General features: G+C 41.9%; 1 protein-coding gene across 1 annotated transcript; it reads right to left on the bottom strand.

The window, feature by feature from the left end:
• Window positions 1-14037: 14037 nt before the first annotated feature.
• On the bottom strand, window positions 14038-21458 carry LOC124114607 (kielin/chordin-like protein). Its single transcript, XM_046475275.2, has 4 exons — window positions 20894-21458; window positions 16758-16980; window positions 15590-15726; window positions 14038-14140 (listed from the first exon to the last, which is right to left on the bottom strand). Exons 1-4 carry the CDS (start codon window positions 21158-21160, stop codon window positions 14063-14065), a joined length of 705 nt encoding a protein of 234 aa, XP_046331231.2. The 5' UTR covers window positions 21161-21458; the 3' UTR covers window positions 14038-14062.
• Between the last annotated feature and the right edge of the window lie 2184 nt (window positions 21459-23642).

Raw genomic sequence — 23642 nt, 5'->3', positions numbered from 1 at the left:
TGTCATCTCATTGATGTTCGTAATTGATGTTTATTCAACGTCTGTATGACAGTTTTGACAAATCTTTGATGAAATTAGATTTCATTGTAAATGTTCTTCGTGGTTTAATGTCCATATTGTATCTAAACGGGTTAATATATGTTATAGGATTTCAAATTGAGTGAGTGGGTGAGTGATTATGGTTTTACGCCGCTTTTAGCAATATTCCAGCAATATCACGGCGGGGGAAACCAGAAATGGGCTTCACACATTGTACCCATGGCGGGAATCGAACCCGGGTCTTCGGCGTGACGAGCTAACGCTTTAACCTCTAGGCTACCCGACCGCCCCGATTTCAAATTGATATGGCATGGAATGATAATGCACTTTGACCCTAGTCTACAAAAACTATTACTCTCAAATCAAGGTCAATGGCAACTCCTTTCCAGAGCTTCGTTTGATGAAGGTTACAGTATTCAAGGCCTCAGTAAAGCTTTCAAAACGTTTTGTGGTAGACATGTGGCGGACTTTTCCAAATTTGACGCATCAGTGATCAAAACTGTGTCCGAGACAAGTACCTATTTTGACGATTTTCCCATTCATTTCCCATATGTTTCCGTGTATTTTCACGTGAATAATTGGCTTGTTTTGCATGTGTTTGTGACTGGTGCCGCCGGTGGGACAGGATACACTAACCTTTTCGCGAAAACCTCTTATAAGAGGTAATTAACACAGGCACATGCTCATGATACGGTTGAAATCGTACAATAAACTGCTTTTTCTCAAAGATTATTGACATGGCTTTGTCGCTTTTATTTATTGCAATAAAATGCGTCCACAGTTAATAACATGTATTGTATTCTTTATAGTTAATATAATATTCTCTTTTACTGAACTTTAAGGAGCACTATACCTACGTGGGCGGTAGGGTAGCCTAGTGGTTAAAGCGTTCGTTCGTCACGCCGAAGACCCGGGTTCGATTCCCGACATAGGTACAATGTGTGGAGCTCATTTCTGGTGTCCCCCGCCATGAAATATTGCTGGAATATTGCTAAAAGCGGCGTAAAACCATACTCACTCACTATCCCCAGTTTCGATTTCCAATATTAATTTTCTATTTTAACTTACTCCAACAATTATGGTAGTGTATCATACGTTTCTGCGCAGTCTACAGTTTACAACCTATGGTCCCGGAGTCAAAATACTTCCCTGTTGTAGCAGCTGTGATAAAGGAGTCGCGTGGGCAGGATGAACAGCGACAATGGATACTGCATATATCTACTGTCAATCTCTCAGTTGTCACCTGACTTGTCGGTGGCATCATATATTATAAACTCGACATTGTGTCTTGATACTGAATGAAGGAAGAAAGAAATGACTAAAGGAATGAATGAATGTTAATATCTGCTGTAACTGGCACATCTGTGTATGTCTTGACACTGTGTTGATCTCTGCTGTAACTGGCACATCTGTGTATGTCTTGACACTGTGTTGATCTCTGCTGTAACTGGCACAATTGTCTATGTCTTGACACTGTGTTGATCTCTGCTTTAACTGGCACATCTGTGTATTATCTTGACATTGTGTTGATCTCTGCTGTAACTGGCACATCTGTGTATGTCTTGCCATTGTGTTGATCTCTGTTGTAACTGGCACATCTGTCTATGTCTTGACACTGGGTTAATCTCTGCTGTAACTGGCACACCTGTGTATTATCTTGCCATTGTGTTGATCTCTGTTGTAACTGGCACATCTGTCTATGTCTTGACACTGGGTTAATCTCTGCTGTAACTGGCACATCTGTGTATGTCTTGCCATTGTGTTGATCTCTGTTGTAACTGGCACATCTGTCTATGTCTTGAACCTGGGTTAATCTCTGCTGTAACTGGCACACCTGTGTATTATCTTGCCATTGTGTTGATCTCTGTTGTAACTGGCACATCTGTCTATGTCTTGACACTGGGTTAATCTCTGCTGTAACTGGCACATCTGTGTATGTCTTGACATTGTGTTGATCTCTGCTGCAACTGGCACATCTGTGTATTATCTTGACATTGTGTTGATCTCTGCTGTAACTAACACATCTGTGTATGTCTTGACACTGTGTTGATCTCTGCTGTAACTGGCACATCTGTGTATGTCTTGACACTGGGTTAATATCTGCTGTAACTGGCACAATTGTCTATGTCTTGACATTGTGTTGATCTCTGCTGTAACTGGTACATCTGTGTATGTCTTCACACTGTGTTGATCTCTGCTGTAACTGGCACATCTGTGTATGTCTTGACATTGTGTTGATCTCTGCTGTAACTGGTACATCTGTGTATGTCTTGACACTGTGTTGATCTCTGCTGCAACTGGCACATCTGTGTATGTCTTGACATTGTGTTGATCTCTGCTGCAACTGGCACATCTGTGTATGTCTTGACACTGTGTTGATCTCTGCTGTAACTGGCACATCTGTGTATGTCTTGACACTGGGTTAATATCTGCTGTAACTGGCACAATTGTCTATGTCTTGACATTGTGTTGATCTCTGCTGTAACTGGTACATCTGTGTATGTCTTCACACTGTGTTGATCTCTGCTGTAACTGGCACATCTGTGTATGTCTTGACATTGTGTTGATCTCTGCTGTAACTGGTACATCTGTGTATGTCTTGACACTGTGTTGATCTCTGCTGCAACTGGCACATCTGTGTATGTCTTGACATTGTGTTGATCTCTGCTGCAACTGGCACATCTGTGTATGTCTTGACACTGTGTTGATCTCTGCTGTAACTGGCACATCTGTGTATGTCTTGACACTGGGTTAATATCTGCTGTAACTGGCACAATTGTCTATGTCTTGACATTGTGTTGATCTCTGCTGTAACTGGTACATCTGTGTATGTCTTCACACTGTGTTGATCTCTGCTGTAACTGGCACATCTGTGTATGTCTTGACATTGTGTTGATCTCTGCTGTAACTGGTACATCTGTGTATGTCTTGACACTGTGTTGATCTCTGCTGCAACTGGCACATCTGTGTATGTCTTGACATTGTGTTGATCTCTGCTGCAACTGGCACATCTGTGTATGTCTTGACACTGTGTTGATCTCTGCTGTAACTGGCACATCTGTGTATGTCTTGACACTGGGTTAATATCTGCTGTAACTGGCACAATTGTCTATGTCTTGACATTGTGTTGATCTCTGCTGTAACTGGTACATCTGTGTATGTCTTCACACTGTGTTGATCTCTGCTGTAACTGGCACATCTGTGTATGTCTTGACATTGTGTTGATCTCTGCTGTAACTGGTACATCTGTGTATGTCTTGACACTGTGTTGATCTCTGCTGCAACTGGCACATCTGTGTATGTCTTGACATTGTGTTGATCTCTGCTGCAACTGGCACATCTGTGTATGTCTTGACACTGTGTTGATCTCTGCTGTAACTGGCACATCTGTGTATTCTCTTGACATTGTGTTGATCTCTGCTGTAACTGGCACATCTGTGTATGTCTTGACATTGTGTTGATCTCTGCTGCAACTGGCACATCTGTGTATTCTCTTGACATGCATTGTGTTGATCTCTGCTGCAACTGGCACATCTGTGTATTATCTTGACATTGTGTTGATCTCTGCTGTAACTGGTACATCTGTGTATGTCTTGACATTGTGTTGATCTCTGCTGTAACTGGCACATCTGTGTATGTCTTGACATTGTGTTGATCTCTGGTGCAACTGGCACATCTGTGTATGTCTTGACACTGTGTTGATCTCTGCTGTAACTGGCACATCTGTGTATGTCTTGACACTGGGTTAATATCTGCTGTAACTGGCACAATTGTCTATGTCTTGACATTGTGTTGATCTCTGCTGTAACTGGCACATCTGTGTATGTCTTGACATTGTGTTGATCTCTGCTGTAACTGGCACAATTGTCTATGTCTTGACACTGTGTTGATCTCTGCTGTAACTGGCACATCTGTGTATGTCTTGACACTGGGTTAATATCTGCTGTAACTTGCACATCTGTGTATGTCTTGACATTGTGTTGATCCCTGCTGCAACTGGCACATCTGTGTATGTCTTGACATTGTGTTGATCTCTGCTGCAACTGGCACATCTGTGTATGTCTTGACACTGTGTTGATCTCTGCTGTAACTGGCACATCTGTGTATGTCTTGACATTGTGTTGATCTCTGCTGTAACTGGCACATCTGTGTATGTCTTGACACTGGGTTAATATCTGCTGTAACTGGCACAATTGTCTATGTCTTGACACTGTGTTGATCTCTGCTGTAACTGGTACATCTGTGTATGTCTTCACACTGTGTTGATCTCTGCTGTAACTGGCACATCTGTGTATGTCTTGACATTGTGTTGATCTCTGCTGTAACTGGCACATCTGTGTATGTCTTGACACTGTGTTGATCTCTGCTGTAACTGGCACATTTGTCTATGTCTTGACACTGTGTAAATATCTGCTGTAACTAACACATCTGTGTATGTCTTGACACTGTGTTGATCTCTGCTGCAACTGGCACATCTGTGTATTCTCTTGACATGCATTGTGTTGATCTCTGCTGCAACTGGCACATCTGTGTATTCTCTTGACATGCATTGTGTTGATCTCTGCTGCAACTGGCACATCTGTGTATTATCTTGACATTGTGTTGATCTCTGCTGTAACTGGCACATCTGTGTATGTCTTGACACTGTGTTGATCTCTGCTGTAACTGGCACATCTGTGTATGTCTTGACACTGTGTTGATCTCTGCTGTAACTGGCACATTTGTCTATGTCTTGACACTGTGTAAATATCTGCTGTAACTAACACATCTGTGTATGTCTTGACACTGGGTTAATCTCTGTTGTAACTGGCACAATTGTCTATGTCTTGACATTGTGTTGATCTCTGCTGTAACTGGCACATCTGTGTATTCTCTTGACATGCATTGTGTTGATCTCTGCTGCAACTGGCACATCTGTGTATTCTCTTGACATGCATTGTGTTGATCTCTGCTGCAACTGGCACATCTGTGTATTATCTTGACATTGTGTTGATCTCTGCTGTAACTGGCACATCTGTGTATGTCTTGACACTGTGTTGATCTCTGCTGTAACTGGCACATCTGTGTATGTCTTGACACTGTGTTGATCTCTGCTGTAACTGGCACATTTGTCTATGTCTTGACACTGTGTAAATATCTGCTGTAACTAACACATCTGTGTATGTCTTGACATTGTGTTGATCTCTGCTGCAACTGGCACATCTGTGTATTATCTTGACATGCATTGTGTTGATCTCTGCTGTAACTAACACATCTGTGTATGTCTTGACATTGTGTTGATCTCTGCTGTAACTGGCACATCTGTGTATTCTCTTGACACTGTGTTGATCTCTGCTGTAACTGGCACATCTGTGTATGTCTTGACACTGTGTTGATCTCTGCTGTAACTAACACATCTGTGTATGTCTTGACATTGTGTTGATCTCTGCTGTAACTGGCACATCTGTGTATTCTCTTGACACTGTGTTGATCTCTGCTGTAACTGGCACATCTGTGTATGTCTTGACACTGTGTTGATCTCTGCTGTAACTAACACATCTGTGTATGTCTTGACATTGTGTTGATCTCTGCTGTAACTGGCACAATTGTCTATGTCTTGACACTGTGTTGATCTCTGCTGTAACTGGCACATCTGTGTATGTCTTGACACTGTGTTGATCTCTGCTGTAACTGGCACATCTGTGTATGTCTTGACACTGGGTTAATATCTGCTGTAACTGGCACAATTGTCTATGTCTTGACATTGTGTTGATCTCTGCTGTAACTGGCACATCTGTGTATGTCTTGACACTGTGTTGATCTCTGCTGTAACTGGCACATCTGTGTATGTCTTGACATTGTGTTGATCTCTGCTGTAACTGGTACATCTGTCTATGTCTTGACACTGTGTAAATATCTGCTGTAACTAACACATCTGTGTATGTCTTGACATTGTGTTGATCTCTGCTGCAACTGGCACATCTGTGTATTCTCTTGACATGCATTGTGTTGATCTCTGCTGTAACTGGCACATCTGTGTATGTCTTGACACTGTGTTGATCTCTGCTGTAACTGGCACATCTGTGTATGTCTTGACATTGTGTTGATCTCTGCTGTAACTGGTACATCTGTCTATGTCTTGACACTGTGTAAATATCTGCTGTAACTAACACATCTGTGTATGTCTTGACATTGTGTTGATCTCTGCTGTAACTGGCACATTTGTCTATGTCTTGACACTGTGTAAATATCTGCTGTAACTAACACATCTGTGTATGTCTTGACATTGTGTTGATCTCTGCTGTAACTGGCACATCTGTGTAATCTCTTGACATGCATTGTGTTGATCTCTGCTGCAACTGGCACATCTGTGTATTATCTTGACATTGTGTTGATCTCTGCTGTAACTGGCACATCTGTGTATGTCTTGACACTGTGTTGATCTCTGCTGTAACTGGCACATCTGTGTATGTCTTGACATTGTGTTGATCTCTGCTGTAACTGGCACATCTGTGTATTCTCTTGACATGCATTGTGTTGATCTCTGCTGCAACTGGCACATCTGTGTATTATCTTGACATTGTGTTGATCTCTGCTGTAACTGGCACATCTGTGTATGTCTTGACACTGTGTTGATCTCTGCTGTAACTGGCACATCTGTGTATTCTCTTGACACTGTGTTGATCTCTGCTGTAACTGGCACATCTGTGTATGTCTTGACACTGTGTTGATCTCTGCTGTAACTAACACATCTGTGTATGTCTTGACATTGTGTTGATCTCTGCTGTAACTGGCACATCTGTGTATTCTCTTGACACTGTGTTGATCTCTGCTGTAACTGGCACATCTGTGTATGTCTTGACACTGTGTTGATCTCTGCTGTAACTAACACATCTGTGTATGTCTTGACATTGTGTTGATCTCTGCTGTAACTGGCACAATTGTCTATGTCTTGACACTGTGTTGATCTCTGCTGTAACTGGCACATCTGTGTATGTCTTGACACTGTGTTGATCTCTGCTGTAACTGGCACATCTGTGTATGTCTTGACACTGTGTTGATCTCTGCTGTAACTGGCACATCTGTGTATGTCTTGACACTGGGTTAATATCTGCTGTAACTGGCACAATTGTCTATGTCTTGACATTGTGTTGATCTCTGCTGTAACTGGTACATCTGTGTATGTCTTGACACTGTGTTGATCTCTGCTGTAACTGGCACATCTGTGTATGTCTTGACATTGTGTTGATCTCTGCTGTAACTGGTACATCTGTGTATGTCTTGACACTGTGTTGATCTCTGCTGTAACTAACACATCTGTGTATGTCTTGACATTGTGTTGATCTCTGCTGCAACTGGCACATCTGTGTATTCTCTTGACATGCATTGTGTTGATCTCTGCTGTAACTGGCACATCTGTGTATGTCTTGTCACTGTGTTGATCTCTGCTGTAACTGGCACATCTGTGTATGTCTTGACATTGTGTTGATCTCTGCTGTAACTGGTACATCTGTCTATGTCTTGACACTGTGTAAATATCTGCTGTAACTAACACATCTGTGTATGTCTTGACATTGTGTTGATCTCTGCTGTAACTGGCACATTTGTCTATGTCTTGACACTGTGTAAATATCTGCTGTAACTAACACATCTGTGTATGTCTTGACATTGTGTTGATCTCTGCTGTAACTGGCACAATTGTCTATGTCTTGACACTGTGTTGATCTCTGCTGTAACTGGCACATCTGTGTATGTCTTGACACTGTGTTGATCTCTGCTGTAACTGGCACATCTGTGTATGTCTTGACACTGTGTTGATCTCTGCTGTAACTGGCACATCTGTGTATGTCTTGACACTGGGTTAATATCTGCTGTAACTGGCACAATTGTCTATGTCTTGACATTGTGTTGATCTCTGCTGTAACTGGTACATCTGTGTATGTCTTGACACTGTGTTGATCTCTGCTGTAACTGGCACATCTGTGTATGTCTTGACATTGTGTTGATCTCTGCTGTAACTGGTACATCTGTGTATGTCTTGACACTGTGTTGATCTCTGCTGTAACTAACACATCTGTGTATGTCTTGACATTGTGTTGATCTCTGCTGCAACTGGCACATCTGTGTATTCTCTTGACATGCATTGTGTTGATCTCTGCTGTAACTGGCACATCTGTGTATGTCTTGTCACTGTGTTGATCTCTGCTGTAACTGGCACATCTGTGTATGTCTTGACATTGTGTTGATCTCTGCTGTAACTGGTACATCTGTCTATGTCTTGACACTGTGTAAATATCTGCTGTAACTAACACATCTGTGTATGTCTTGACATTGTGTTGATCTCTGCTGTAACTGGCACATTTGTCTATGTCTTGACACTGTGTAAATATCTGCTGTAACTAACACATCTGTGTATGTCTTGACATTGTGTTGATCTCTGCTGTAACTGGCACATCTGTGTAATCTCTTGACATGCATTGTGTTGATCTCTGCTGCAACTGGCACATCTGTGTATTATCTTGACATTGTGTTGATCTCTGCTGTAACTGGCACATCTGTGTATGTCTTGACACTGTGTTGATCTCTGCTGTAACTGGCACATCTGTGTATGTCTTGACATTGTGTTGATCTCTGCTGTAACTGGCACATCTGTGTATTATCTTGACATTGTATTGATCTCTGCTGTAACTGGCACATTTGTGTATGTCTTGACATTGTGTTGATCTCTGCTGTAACTAACACATCTGTGTATGTCTTGACATTGTGTTGATCTCTGCTGCAACTGGCACATCTGTGTATGTCTTGACACTGTGTTGATCTCTGCTGTAACTGGCACATCTGTGTATGTCTTGACATTGTGTTGATCTCTGCTGTAACTGGCACAATTGTCTATGTCTTGACATTGTGTTGATCTCTGCTGTAACTGGTACATCTGTGTATGTCTTGACACTGTGTTGATCTCTGCTGTAACTGGCACATCTGTGTATGTCTTGACATTGTGTTGATCTCTGCTGTAACTAACACATCTGTCTATGTCTTGACACTGTGTAAATATCTGCTGTAACTAACACATCTGTGTATGTCTTGACATTGTGTTGATCTCTGCTGTAACTGGCACATCTGTGTATTCTCTTGACATGCATTGTGTTGATCTCTGCTGCAACTGGCACATCTGTGTATTATCTTGACATTGTGTTGATCTCTGCCTGAACGGGCACATCTGTGTATGTCTTGACACTGTGTTGATCTCTGCTGTAACTGGCACATTTGTCTATGTCTTGACACTGTGTAAATATCTGCTGTAACTAACACATCTGTGTATGTCTTGACATTGTGTTGATCTCTGCTGTAACTGGCACATCTGTGTATTCTCTTGACATGCATTGTGTTGATCTCTGCTGCAACTGGCACATCTGTGTATGTCTTGACATTGTGTTCATCTCAGTTGTAACTTATACATTTAAAAGGTTGCATATATGTGTGTGCCTACATTCAAGTTATTTGAACTCCATCTGGAACATATACGTCTGTCTGTGTCGATACTCTGCGTACTTGAGCGCTTTCTAATTACCCATTGTCTTTAGCTATGAGCTGGTAATATGGACTTTAACTTACACATCTATCTGTGGTGATACCCTTGTTATTTGAAGAGATACATGCTAACTCATCTGTAAGAGTCGATATTCTTGTTATTTGACATATCTGACTGTCAATACTCTGGTAATGTGAACTACATCCCTGACGGCCTTGGCTCACACATCTGTCTATACTCTTTCATTTGACTGCGGACAGTGGGGTAGCCCAGTGATTAAAGCGTTTGCTCCTCAAAGGCCCGGTTGTGATTCCCTACATGGCGTCAATGTGTGTAGTCCATTCCTAGTGTTCCCCGCTGTCACATAGCTGGAATATTGCTAAATGCGGCGTAAAACCATATTCACTCACTTTATTTGAATGGGATGGTTTTAATTTTGTATCTTGCATATCCTTATCTGCCGATACCCAAAGACACAATTAGACATGTACTTGGCGCAAACACCTTTTAAGTTTATAAATACAATTTCAAACTAAATGTATTAGGCAAGTGGGTGAGTTGGATTTAACGCCGATTTGAACACTTCAATGAGATATTTCGGCGTTTCAGCTTCGTGTGGCAGGGACGATCTTAGACGTTTACCATTGTGATAAAACCTTCTAGCACTGTCATTGTGCCAGCTACCGTACAATCAGCTGAAATCACACACACTGCTGAAACTTTACTAGGTGCAAACAAATTGATGATTGAGATTTTAGACGTTCACATGGCATGTTTCAGTCAGCAACTGCCATCAAGCTGTCAAACGGAAATGTGCCGTGTCCGCCATTGGGGATCCTTTTATTGCAGTGTAAACTAATTATTAAATATTATAATATGGTAAGGGAAGTTACAATGACCGGTAGCATCTGTCACATCACGGGTATTCTATTATACTCAAAAAGTGTTGCTGAGTTGCACATGCAAATCACCTTCGTATTTAATGGAATACGAATATTCGAAGCACAGATGTTATTATAATTATAATAACATGTAAGCTTCAAATATATAGCAGACACAAACCACGACTGATATGATCAACAAACAAACCCATCTGAATCATTTAATCACAGCATTTATTTACCAAAATGTCAGTTAAAGTCTACTTGAATCCACCAATGCTAATATTTGCACACCATCTATACGAAGGAGACGCGAGCAAACTCGTGTGACAGTCAATCAGCCTGCTGGGACACAGTTTACATATTCCAGGGAACAGTGTAACAAAACATATTTTGGGGGAAATTGTGATAAATCACTTGCCGTGGGGCCAGTGGGAGAACACAACTGGTTGAGCTCAGTGTATTAATATACATGCTAGAGAACAGTGTTATTCAAAAGGTCACGAGATTTCGGAACAAATAAGATAAAAAACTGAATTAATTCAATATAATTTCAAATATTTTATACTGGCTTAATTTCGCCGCGATCAACTGTTTTTGCATGAAATCAGAAGCGGCCAGGTGCACCACGCTCACACGCAATGACCAAGAAATCCCGACAAATCTGGTGTTAATATGTCTATATCAGATCAATGTATAACTGGTGTATAATGCCATGCGATTTTGAAGCGTGTGCTGTGCTTGTTTGGTTCAATGAGGTCGTAATGTTGAAGAAGTGTGAAAAGCTCCTGCTTGACCTCTTAAGTATGACCTTTACGAGGTCACGGTTGTCCAATCGAAACGAATGACGAAGTCAACCATGTACCACGCGTGCATCTGTGACCTACGGCTTAATTAAGTATCTCACCATCTGTTCTTCTCCCCGTAGGTAATAAAATACCACACTTGCTGGTAAACAAGGTCATAATGCAACTGTTAGCGACCATTGTAATGCTTCAACTGCCGGGGTACAAGGTAACGATATACCTGAACAGTGTTGTGATATACCTGCTGGGTAACAAGGTAACGATATACCTGAACAGTGTTGTGATATACCTGCTGGGTAACAAGGTAACGATATACCTGAACAGTGTTGTGATATACCTTCTGGGTAACAAGGTTACACTATACCCGAACAGTGTAGTGATATACCTGCTGGATAACAAGGTTACGATATCCCGAAGAAGCGTTATGCTATACCTGTTGGGTAACAAGATAATAATATACCTGATCAGTGTTATGATAAACCTGCTGGGTAACAAGGTAACGATATATCTGAGCAGCGTTATGGTGTACCTGCTGGGTAACAATGTAACGATATACCTGAACAGCTTTATGCTATACCTCCATGTAACTAATACCTGAACAGTGTTGTGATATACCTGCTGGGTAAGAAAGTAACGATATTCCAGGACAGAGTTAAGCTATACCTTCATGGTAACAAGGTAACGATATACCTGAACAGTGTTATGATATACCTGCTTAGTAATAAGGTAACGATATACCTGAACACTGTTGTGATATACCTGCTGGGTAACAAGGTAACGATATACCTGAACAGTATTATGCTGTACCTGCTGGGTAACAAGGTAACGATATACCTGAACAGTGTTGTGATATACCTGCTGAGTAACAAGGTAACGATATACCTGAACAGTGTTATGCTGTACCTGCTGGGTAACAAGGTAACGATATACCCGAATACTGTTGTGATATACCTACAGGGTAACAAGGTAACGATATACCCGAATACTGTTGTGAGATACCTGCTTGGTAACAAGGTAACGTAACCTGAACAATGTTGGAAGATACCTGCTGGATAATAAGGTAACGATATACCTGAGCAGCGTTATGCTGTACCTGCTGGGTAACAAGGTAACGATATACCTGAACAGCTTTATGCTATACCTCCATGGTAACAAGGTAACGATATACCTGAACACCGTTGTGATATACCTGCTTGGTAACAAGGTAACGATATACCTGAACGGTGTTGTGATATACCTGCGCGGTAACAAGGTAACGATATACCTGAACAGTGTTATGCTATACCTGCTGGGTAACAAGGTAACGATATACCTGAACAGTGTTGTGATATACCTGCTTGGTAACAAGGTGACGATATACCTGACAGTGTTATGCTATACCTGCTGGGTAACAAGGTAACACTATACCCGAACAGTGTTGTGATATACCTGCTGGATAACAAGGATACGATATACCCGAGCAGCGTTATGCTATACCTGCTGGGTAACAAGATAAAAATATACCGGAACAGTGTTATGATAAACCTGCTTGGTAACAAGGTAACACTTTACCTGAACAGTGTTGTGAGATACCTGCTGTAAAACAAGGTAACGATATACCTGAGTAGCGTTATGCTGTACCTGCTGGGTAACAAGGTAACGATATACCTGGACAGTGTTATGCTATACCTGCTGGGTAACAAGGTCACGATATACCTGAACAGTGTTGTGATATACCTGCTTGGTATCAAGGTAACGATATACTTGACAGTGTTATGCTATACCTGCTGGGTAACAAGGTAACACTATATCCGAATAGTGTTGTGATTCCTGCTTGGTAACAAGATAACCGTATACCAGAACAGTGTTATGCTATACCTGCTGCGTAACAAGGTAACGATATACCCGAACAGTGTTATGCTATACCTGCTGCGTAACAAGATAATGATATACCTGAACAGTGTTGTGATATACCTGCTGGGTAACAAGGTAACGATTTACCTGAACAGCGTTATGCTATACCTCCATGGTGACAAGGTAACGATATACCTGAACACTGTTATGCTTATCTGCAGGGTAAAAAGGTAACGATATACCGGAACAGCGTTATGATAAACCTGCTGGGTAACAAGGTAACACTATACCCGAATAGTGTTGTGATACCTACTGGGTAACAAGGTAACAATATACCCGAACAGTGTTGTGATATACCTGCTGGATAGCAAGATAATAATATACCTGAACAGTGTTATGCTATACCTGCTGATAACAAGGTAACGATATACCTGAACAGTGTTATACTATACCTGCTGCTTAACAATGTTACGATATACCTAAACAGTGTTATGCTATACCTGCTGGGGTATAGTGTGATGCTGAAATAATTGTCAATCCATTGTTCTGCTATATGTATACGTTGTCATGAGTGGTCATCCAAGTGATATCTCCTGTGGAAGGCAGTTTTAGAGGATACACGATGGCTGTCAGTATTACATCAATAGCATAAATACCGGAAATATATACACGGTCAATCGTGCATAGTTGACTTAGACGCTAGAGTGTACAGTCAAACACATAGAAGACGAGTTTTATTTTCATGTTCACTGCTTAATCCAGTCAAACTGATACTTAGGAGATTAAACGGTAAATGTCATCTTTAGCCTTCAGTATGTTTCTCCAACAAATACGGTACCAGTTCACAGTACACAGGACTGTCGTCCATTCGTCGTATGTTTCTTTGTTTGTCTGTTTGTTTGTTTGTTGATCCCGTTAGTCGCCTCTTACGATAGGTCGTCGTATGTACTCAACAATATGTGGAATACTAAATTCAGTTTTGCAGCAGTAGTTCACGGGTGTCCGTAGTGCCAGAACCTCATATGAGACAATCTAGCTTGACGGGAACATTCCGCATCGGAACCAGGCGTCTGGAAAACATGAAAGATTATTAGATGCTAATTACGTATGCAACAATCTATAATTTTCATGAGTGAGTGAGTGAGTATGGCTTAACGCCGCTTTTAGCAATATTCCAGCAATATCACGGCGGGGGACACTAGAAATGGGCTTCACATATTGTACCCATGTTGGGAATTGAACCAGGGTCTTAGGCGTGACGAGCGAACGCTTTAACCACAAGGCTACCCTACCGCACCTAATTATCATGCGTTTGGCGTAATATACTAAAATAGTATATCTTAAATATTTGTGGTCTCTATTATTCGCCAGAATTCTGAGTACATAACACTGTGCTTGCTTAGAGGTTGGACGATTTAACACTAGGACATCCGCCCGCATGGCTTGGCCAATATACCAGAGGCCGTTTGACTTGTTGAGTGCAAGCGAACAGAAGTAAGTGAATATTTTTTACTCCGCAGTCAGTCATGAGTAGCAGGCATCAAGGCGGAACCAGTTGATCGGCAACTGAAAGCGCGGGCATCAGGGTACGACGACACACAAACAGCAAGCGTGACCACGCGGTCACCATTTATAGACAATCATGGGAGGCTGTTTTAATTCATATTGAAAACAGATTGGGTGAGCGGCGGTGGGTGGGATATTTTAACTCTTTGTTCAACGATTCACGTTTAGCAACAATACATTTAGTCTAATACTAGTATACAGTGAAAGTTCATACTGATTACTCGGAACGGAGATCGCACAACGGACTCTGCTTTTAGCAGATTTTGCCGCTCACATTTACATACAAAGAACATTTATCCCAAATAAATATTTGTTAATCCGGACATATGAAGAATAGGTCCCCAGTACCCCATGATTGTAAGGAGAGTATACTGTTGGGATTCCAGGGAAGAATTGGTCCCTAGTACCCCATGATTGTAAGGGGAGTATACTGTTGGGATTCCAGGGAAGAATAGGTCCCCAGTACCCTACGATTGTAAGGGCAGTATACTAATGGGATTCCAAGAAAGAGCAGGTCCCCAGTACCCCATGATTGTAAGGGGAGTATACTGTTGGGATTCCAGGGAAGAACAGGTCCAGATATCACTTGACTGTCGCCCTAACAGACAAACGAGGATTGGCTGGTAAGATTCGGTGATTGATTACGTGTCATCGTGCCCGATGTTCATGTTTCTATTAACTATACTGCCTGCTCCCCACACGACGATGTACAGACCGCCGGAATACAGCTTACAGCAGCATTCACTCACTTGTCCCTTTACATAATTGACACAGTTTATATCACCTTATTAGGCTACATGTCTGCAGTCGATACAGATGAGGATAACAAGTGAACGTATTTGTATTTGTACAATAATTTCCAACAGATATAGATGTTTATGATATAAGTGTTTCCAATGCTCATCCCCACATATTTCAACAAGAATTGTTTTTTATGGTATCACAAAACATACCTTACACGTACAGCTCCAAGCATATCGCGGGTTTGCTTCACTGAATATTATTCTAGTTGTATTGAAGGGGACGGGCTCGGTTGTATCCACCTTCCCATTCACCGGCCAATCCAAGGGAGGTAGTCGGCAATTTAGCCCTGGTGATAAACAATCAATGTGACATACTAGAATTAAGAGCATAAATGGAAAAATAAAAAGCAATTTTGTAAAAAACAATTCAACGGGAAAACGGGTTTTATTAATATTACTGTGTAACGTAATCTTCGGCAGGGATTTTGAGATCGCTTTTGAAGACAAATGTTACCATGAACACGAAAAAGTAAATACACCACTCATCTATATCTGCACTTCCAGGTAAACGTGAATGAAACCATACCTATGTTTCAGCTTGAGAGTGTATTCCGACTGTTTAGTTAGTGAGTGAATGAGTTGGGTTTAACGCCGCTTTGAACAGTATTCCAGTTATATCACGGCGCGTGAGTTTAATGTGGGAGGAAAGCCCGAAGTGATGCAGGTCTCAGACGTTTACCACTTCGGTGAAACCCACGTGCACGGGTATGGTGCTAACAAACCTAGAAACATAATCGGGGCGAACAGTGATCGAACCCACAATCACAGGTATCTGGCCTGTCTAAGGGACGCAACTCTGCACAGCGAATTAGACGCCTGGGCCGCCCGTGCACCCTCTTTTTAGAAGGGTAAATAAATGGATTATACATATTTTAGAACATATTTACCACCTTCGGTATTTCTACGAAAACATCATTAAAAGTGGGTCTATTGGACCTTATGGGGCATAACTTATAAAAGTAAGACACGGCACATTTAATCATTCTTTTCGCGTTCATGCTTTCAAACTCAACGCCACGGTAACAATAAACTGCCATTTAAATAACACCTTCTTTATATAACCTGATATACATATACTCCAACCAAAAATCACCATCTATAGTATGGTTTTGAGAACCACTCAATTAAGCACATACAGTAAACTACGGTTATTACGAACACGCTTATAACGAACTGACGGATATAACGAATTTATTTTTTGGTCCAGGCCATTTGCTGCATTTATGCTTGTAGGGAACTACGGTTATAACGAACTAAAATTAGCCGCCCCTTTAAGTTCGTATTAACCGTAGTTTACTGTAGTTGTTAAGGGTCGTACCAGTTGGACACAGATGGCAGCAACGCCCGGCCATAAAAGCCGGATTCACGCAACCAACCGCGAAACACTCCATCTTCTCACACTTCGTGACTCCAGGGTCTGCCTTGCACGTGCACAACATGCATGGGTCATCCTCGTTGAGCGGGAACTTGTCACCAATGTTGTACGTTCGGCCGTTAAGTCGACAAACAAGCTTCTCACAACAACAGGAATCGGGTGACCACTGGAAAAGATGCGTACGTAAAATATGTTTTCCCGAACGGTTAAACAAGACGTTTCACTTGAAGTTGAGTTGTCTCAGTGAGATGGATTACACAGGTTGGGACCACAGGCCTTTGTGTCCGTGCCTAAATATTTCTAGATCAATTAATAACACGAGTGTCAGTGTATTTCTGACACTCGTGATATTAATTGATCAAGAAATATTTAAGCAACGACACAAGGGCCTGTGGTTGGGACAGGCAAGGTTATATAATTATGCAAGGAACTTCAGCCGCGCATCGATTCAAGAGCGTCAGTCGAACTTTCTACTTTCTTATGTCAATCAATCCCCTTTACGGCAACAATCAATATGAGAGTTTAATGGTAGCTTTTTGTCCGTGACATTAGAGTTAAGTTAATATCGTTTTTATCTATATTACGTGTCTTCAAAATCTGCGGCATTTTATTGAGTATTTGATACCAGGCATTGTAAATAATATTTTAATTATGAAATAGTTATCGATGTACTTTTTTAGTGGCATTCTCTTTCTACGTATAGACACGAACGCGTTAGGCCACCCTGGAATGATTGAACTTCATAAGAGCACGGTTCCCATGATCTCTGAATCGCCTGATTTGCAGAAGATTTGTGGGTTTTGATAACACACACTACAATTTAGCTTTTGTCCCAAGTGAAATTTCCAGGCATCGAGTACTGAACAAACCTGAAAACGCATAATGTTTCGACATCGTCAACACAGAAAGTTCTAGGTAATATTCGGAAGCACTAGGAGTTCTCAAACAACGGTGAGACACATGCATGACGTCACGATGCAATTGCTGTCGTCCTATGCTTCCATAATATCTGAACCCTCCACGTTAAGCTTGTTCCTGGCTCTCTATGTGCGTCGTCAACTAGTGATTTGAAAAGGGTCCCAGCTTCGCAAGGTGTCTTCATTCACAGTGCAAAATGTACGGGATTAAATATTTTTCAACCAATCCGATTGCAGTACACGTCTTGATGGACTGCAAACAATCGAATTTGGGCGAAGAGGTGAGGTGAGGTGAAATGGGGTTTAACGTCGCGTCCAAGATTATTGCACTTATATAGCGACGTGCATGCACGTGTATGTGTGTGTGTGGCTGCTTGTACTAGTCCGGACTGATGCCGATTTATAGTGCTAGCTCACTGAGATACCATGCCGCAGTTTAACATGAATACCCCACTTAGACACAGTATACTGACTCCGAGCCGACCAGTCCTTGTTTTAGCCCCTTAATGCCGAGCGCCAGACAGGGTAACAACAAGTACCATCATTTAACGTCTTTTGGCATGACGCGGCCGGGGATCGAACCCCGGACCTTCCGCTCTCTGGGCGGACGCGCTACCACTAGACCACGGAGGCGGTCGAATTTGGGCGAAGAAAGCCAGGGGCTGATAGCAAGAGATTCCAGCCATGCCGTCGGGGCAAGATGACACACAATTACCCAGGCCACAAGTTGTAAGCATGACACCCCTGGCTTGTTATAGTCTCGTCATGCGGCAAGCATGGATGTCGTGAAGACCTACCATGCCCCCGGAATCCCTGCAGAGCGAATAACATATGTATGAACTATTAACATAACACCCCTATCATAGGACCATGATGTTCGCATTCCAGGACATGAAAAATGAAAACATGAGCCTCGATGTTTTCAAGCCAAGAAAATGTGTGTTACATACATAATTGCGTAGGTATATTCTACATCTTCTTCATGTTTAAAGACCCGTGAAGATCCGGGTTAGAATAGGTCTTCTGCAACCCAGAGGCGACTGACGGGATGGGGTGGTCAGGCTCGCTGACTTGGTTCATGCATGTTATCTTATCCCAATTGCGTGGATCGATGCTTATGACATCAATCACTGGATTGTCTGGTCCATACTCGATTATTTACAGACAACCGTCATATAGCTGGAATATATCCGAGTGCGGCGTTAAAAAAACAAAAAAACAAAAAAATTAAAATGTGTCTTTTCATGGCAGTTCATCTACACTGATGACGAACTGAAACGACGTTGTTGTATAGGTTGATTTATAAGTAACTGTAGTGAATCCGTCTGCCAATCCCCCTGTTCATTTAGGCCCTTGTCTTGAGTAACGAGTGAAAATAAACTGACAAACATGGTTTGTTTGACTTAGTATGAGTGGCGTTAAGTGCCACTTTTAGTAACTATTCCAGCAATATTTACACATTAACCCCATGTGGGGAATCGATCAGCATGATTGGCAAAGGCTTTAACCACTCGGCTACCGCGGGTCCCTGTTTCATTCAGAGAACTGCTGACTGTAGATGTGATTGTGTAATATTTCCGATAGTATTGCTCTTATTTGAAATACATCATTTTAATATAGTTTCTGCCATGACAGACGGATCCTCATGTAGGCAGGAATATACCTCTTATAAGTTATTAGTAGAGAAGCACACCATGCTTTCCCTGTTGAGTTTCGCTACCTTTAAACTTGGCGACTACAAACTGAAATTAGAACTGAACGGCCAACAGGTTTAATTGGTAGAATTCATATTTATAATTTCTCGTGTCAACGTTTCCAGTTGTCTTGCACGTTCACGAATTGTACGTAAAACCGGACGGTGGTAAGATTTCATTGATAATGTACACATCATCACTCGCGACGAGGTCAGTATGCGAAAACGAGGAACGTACTGCAGTCTGACAAGACCTCAGCCAGAGGCCTTCGGTCCGTTCAGACAACCCCAGGGGGTCCAGTCTTCGGGTCATTGTTTTCGCATATTGACCTCGTCAAGATTAATCATTCTTTTTCCTTTACCGAAATTCACTTTAAAGTTTTTGAAACCTTTAAACCGTCCTCTGTTTTATTACAGTAACCAAGATGCGAACCGTAAAATGTTTCTACCAGACGCCATCTTGCTTTCTAGCAGACGAGTCAGTATTGATCACGTGACAGGTCAATACCCTCAGACCCGACCCCTTCGGCGGTACGACCACCTCAGGGATCCTGTCCTCGGGTCTTCTGGTCCTTGTTTTCGCATATTGACCTCGTCAAAAGTAATTATTTGTATGGCATTGTTTCAAGTGGTACGGCTTAACCACTGGAATTGCAAGATTTTTATAGAGGTATAATAATGCTGGATATTGTTGTTGTTTTTTTATGGCCAGTTTGCCACATAAAAAATGCTGACCTGGCAGTCTGTCCATTTAAGGTGTTCCAATGAGAGTACAGTTTGACGTACAAATACGTATTGGTTGACATGGTACGGTCTTTCTGAGAAGAAGCAGTTATTTCAACGAAAATATAAGTGTAGTGCCAAATGATGTATAAAGTTATTGGGAACATCAGACAAAACTTTGTTGACCAAGCAGGCATTGTATCGATATCGAGAGCTCACTAAAGGTAGTTCCTGCTAAGTGGCGGCATTGCATATTAATCGGATTGCGATACTAAGTTCATCGGATACATGTAGGTTTTTCGCATCGACAACACTGTCAATTATATGATAATGCACACGGCTAATCAGCATTGCTTTATCACCGAACGTAATTTTTTCAGATTATGCAGACCGTTTGGTCTCTTCATAATCCTATCAATTTAAAAAAACAAAAAAACATCGGTATTTTTTACCTCAAACGAAATCTCTCATGGTGAAGCCGTCCATCCGGACCGCTTTAGTCCGGACAAATTCCAAACAGCTACATGTTTACACACAGTTTACTCTTTAACTCGTTAATCCGGACATTAGTTAATCCGGACATTAGTTAATCCGAGAGTATCAGTTGGGACGCTGCTGGATTAATTGACTTTGAAAGCATGTGCACATTTCTGGCTCAGACGGGTTACCGCTCATTGCCGACGGATTCGCGCGGAGAAATAACCAGAGATAATTATTTTTTTTAAATATCTAATGTATTTCATCACCTTTATACACCTGTCTTCTTGGTAAGGGTGGTAGGCAAGCGGACACTTTGGCTGCACACACTCCGTCTGTCCATCACTCTTGCACCGACATCGCCGACAGCGCTCCGTCCATGTCGACCCGGAAGTCACCTCAACATTCGGCCATCTTTTGCACGTGACTGCAGTTTCGTTGGACACAGTGGAAAGCACCACGTGCACAAGTGACATCAGTAAAATCCCACTCCTCGGAACACATGTCTTTGAGAAAGAATCTAACCAAATTCTCATGATGAAGAAAATGATATTTTTAAATCAGTTGTATGTAATAGCCCCTGCTGGTACCATGTAGTATTTTAGGTCATGCATCTGAATAATCAGGATGCATTTTATTTCATCACAAGTCACAGCTTAACTAATTAAATACCACCCAAACAAACACACCAAAGGGAGCTTGAAATCCAATACTCCATGAATTTTCTTTCTTCTTAAATCGAGTCGCGTTGCACATGATATCCGGAAATTTCGATTACCTCGTGAAATGTAGCAGTCTCAATTCGCATAAATTCATAAACGCATCTGAAATCCAGTTTCGATTCAAATAAAAGTACCGAGTTTAATGACGTCACCCGCGGCAACCACGTGACTTGCCCTGCAGTCGGTGTAAGGCCGCGTCTTGTAGTTACGGTAGTGGTGGGAAGCGGTGTTGATAGCTGTCACGGGATGATTGATGTGAATCAGCTTTATGTCGCCGACCTACACATGCTGTTCGTTCACTGTCTGTCACTGACGTAAAATAAATTCACACCTCTCACCCATGTTGATTTCTTAAATATTTTATGTAGGCCTTCACTATTTTTGCAATGAGCCACTGACAAGCCAAAAATAATATCAGTATATACGATTGCAATAAGCAGTTGATTTTTGTGTGGTTTGATTTTAATGCATTTGTGCAAGCAGTGTGAATCTATCTCGCTCGGTATACGCCATGCTAGTACCAGTATATACCTTGTCGACATTTCGTCGTGTATCAGCTCTGAACACGTCACGTGATGTAGGCGAGCTGTGCAGCCAATAACATTCAGACATTTCTTCCGTCTATACACATTTGTGATTTTTTCTGATTCAATTATTTCAGGTACTTTAAGTACAGCCATATAATGCACAAGGTACAGCCGTATCATGTACACGGGGTACATCCATATCAGGTACAGTAAGTACAGCCATATCAGGTACAGTAAGTACAGCCATATCAGGAACACTAAGTACAGCCATATCAGGTACACTAAGTACAGCCATATCAGGTACAGTATGTACAGCCATATCAGGTACTCTAAGTACAGCCATATCAGGTACACTAACGACAGCCATATCAGGTACAGTAAGTACAGCCATATCAAGTACACTAAGTACAGCCATATCAGGCACACTAAGTACAGCCATATAATGCACAAGGTACAGCCGTATCACGTACACGGGGTACGCTAAGTACAGCCATATCACGTCCACTACATACAGCCATATCAGGTACACTTAGTACAGCCATATCAAGTCCACTACATACAGCCATATCAGGTACGCTAAGTACAGCCATATCACGTCCACTACATACAGCCATATCAGGTACGCTAAGTACAGCCATATCAGGTACAGTAAGTACAGCCATATCAGGTACACTAAGTACAGCCATATCACGTCCACTACATACAGCCATATCAGGTACGCTAAGTACAGCCATATCAGGTACAGTAAGTACAGCCATATCAGGTACACTAAGTACAGCCATATCAGGCACACTAAGTACAGCCATATAATGCACAAGGTACAGCCGTATCACGTACACGGGGTACATCCATATCAGGTACAGTAAGTACAGCCATATCAGGTACTCTAAGTACAGCCATATCAGGTACTCTAAGGACAGCCATATCAGGTACAGTATGTACAGCCATATCAGGTACTCTAAGTACAGCCATATCAGGTACACTAACGACAGCCATATCAGGTACAGTAAGTACAGCCATATCAAGTACACTAAGTACAGCCATATCAGGCACACTAAGTACAGCCATATAATGCACAAGGTACAGCCGTATCACGTACACGGGGTACGCTAAGTACAGCCATATCACGTCCACTACATACAGCCATATCAGGTACACTTAGTACAGCCATATCAAGTCCACTACATACAGCAATATCAGGTACGCTAAGTACAGCCATATCACGTCCACTACATACAGCCATATCAGGTACGCTAAGTACAGCCATATCAGGTACAGTAAGTACAGCCATATCAGGTACACTAAGTACAGCCATATCACGTCCACTACATACAGCCATATCAGGTACGCTAAGTACAGCCATATCAGGTACAGTAAGTACAGCCATATCAGGTACACTAAGTACAGCCATATCAGGCACACTAAGTACAGCCATATAATGCACAAGGTACAGCCGTATCACGTACACGGGGTACATCCATATCAGGTACAGTAAGTACAGCCATATCAGGTACTCTAAGTACAGCCATATCAGGTACTCTAAGGACAGCCATATCAGATACAGTAAGTACAGCCATATCAGGTACAACCATATCAGGTACTCTAAGTACAGCCATATCAGGTACACGAGGTACAGCCATATCAGGTACTCTAAGTACAGCCATATCAGGTACAGTAAGTACAGCCATATCAGGTACGCTAAGTACAGCCATATCAGGTACACGAGGTACAGCCATATCAGGTACTCTAGGTACAACCATATCACGTCC

The sequence above is a fragment of the Haliotis rufescens genome, unplaced genomic scaffold (genome assembly GCF_023055435.1).
Source record: "Haliotis rufescens isolate VD_foot unplaced genomic scaffold, xgHalRufe1.0.p SCAF_1, whole genome shotgun sequence".
Taxonomy (NCBI): domain Eukaryota; kingdom Metazoa; phylum Mollusca; class Gastropoda; order Lepetellida; family Haliotidae; genus Haliotis; species Haliotis rufescens.
The sequence above is the reverse complement of the archived record's forward strand: the minus strand, read 5'-3'. Positions and strand labels throughout refer to the sequence as shown.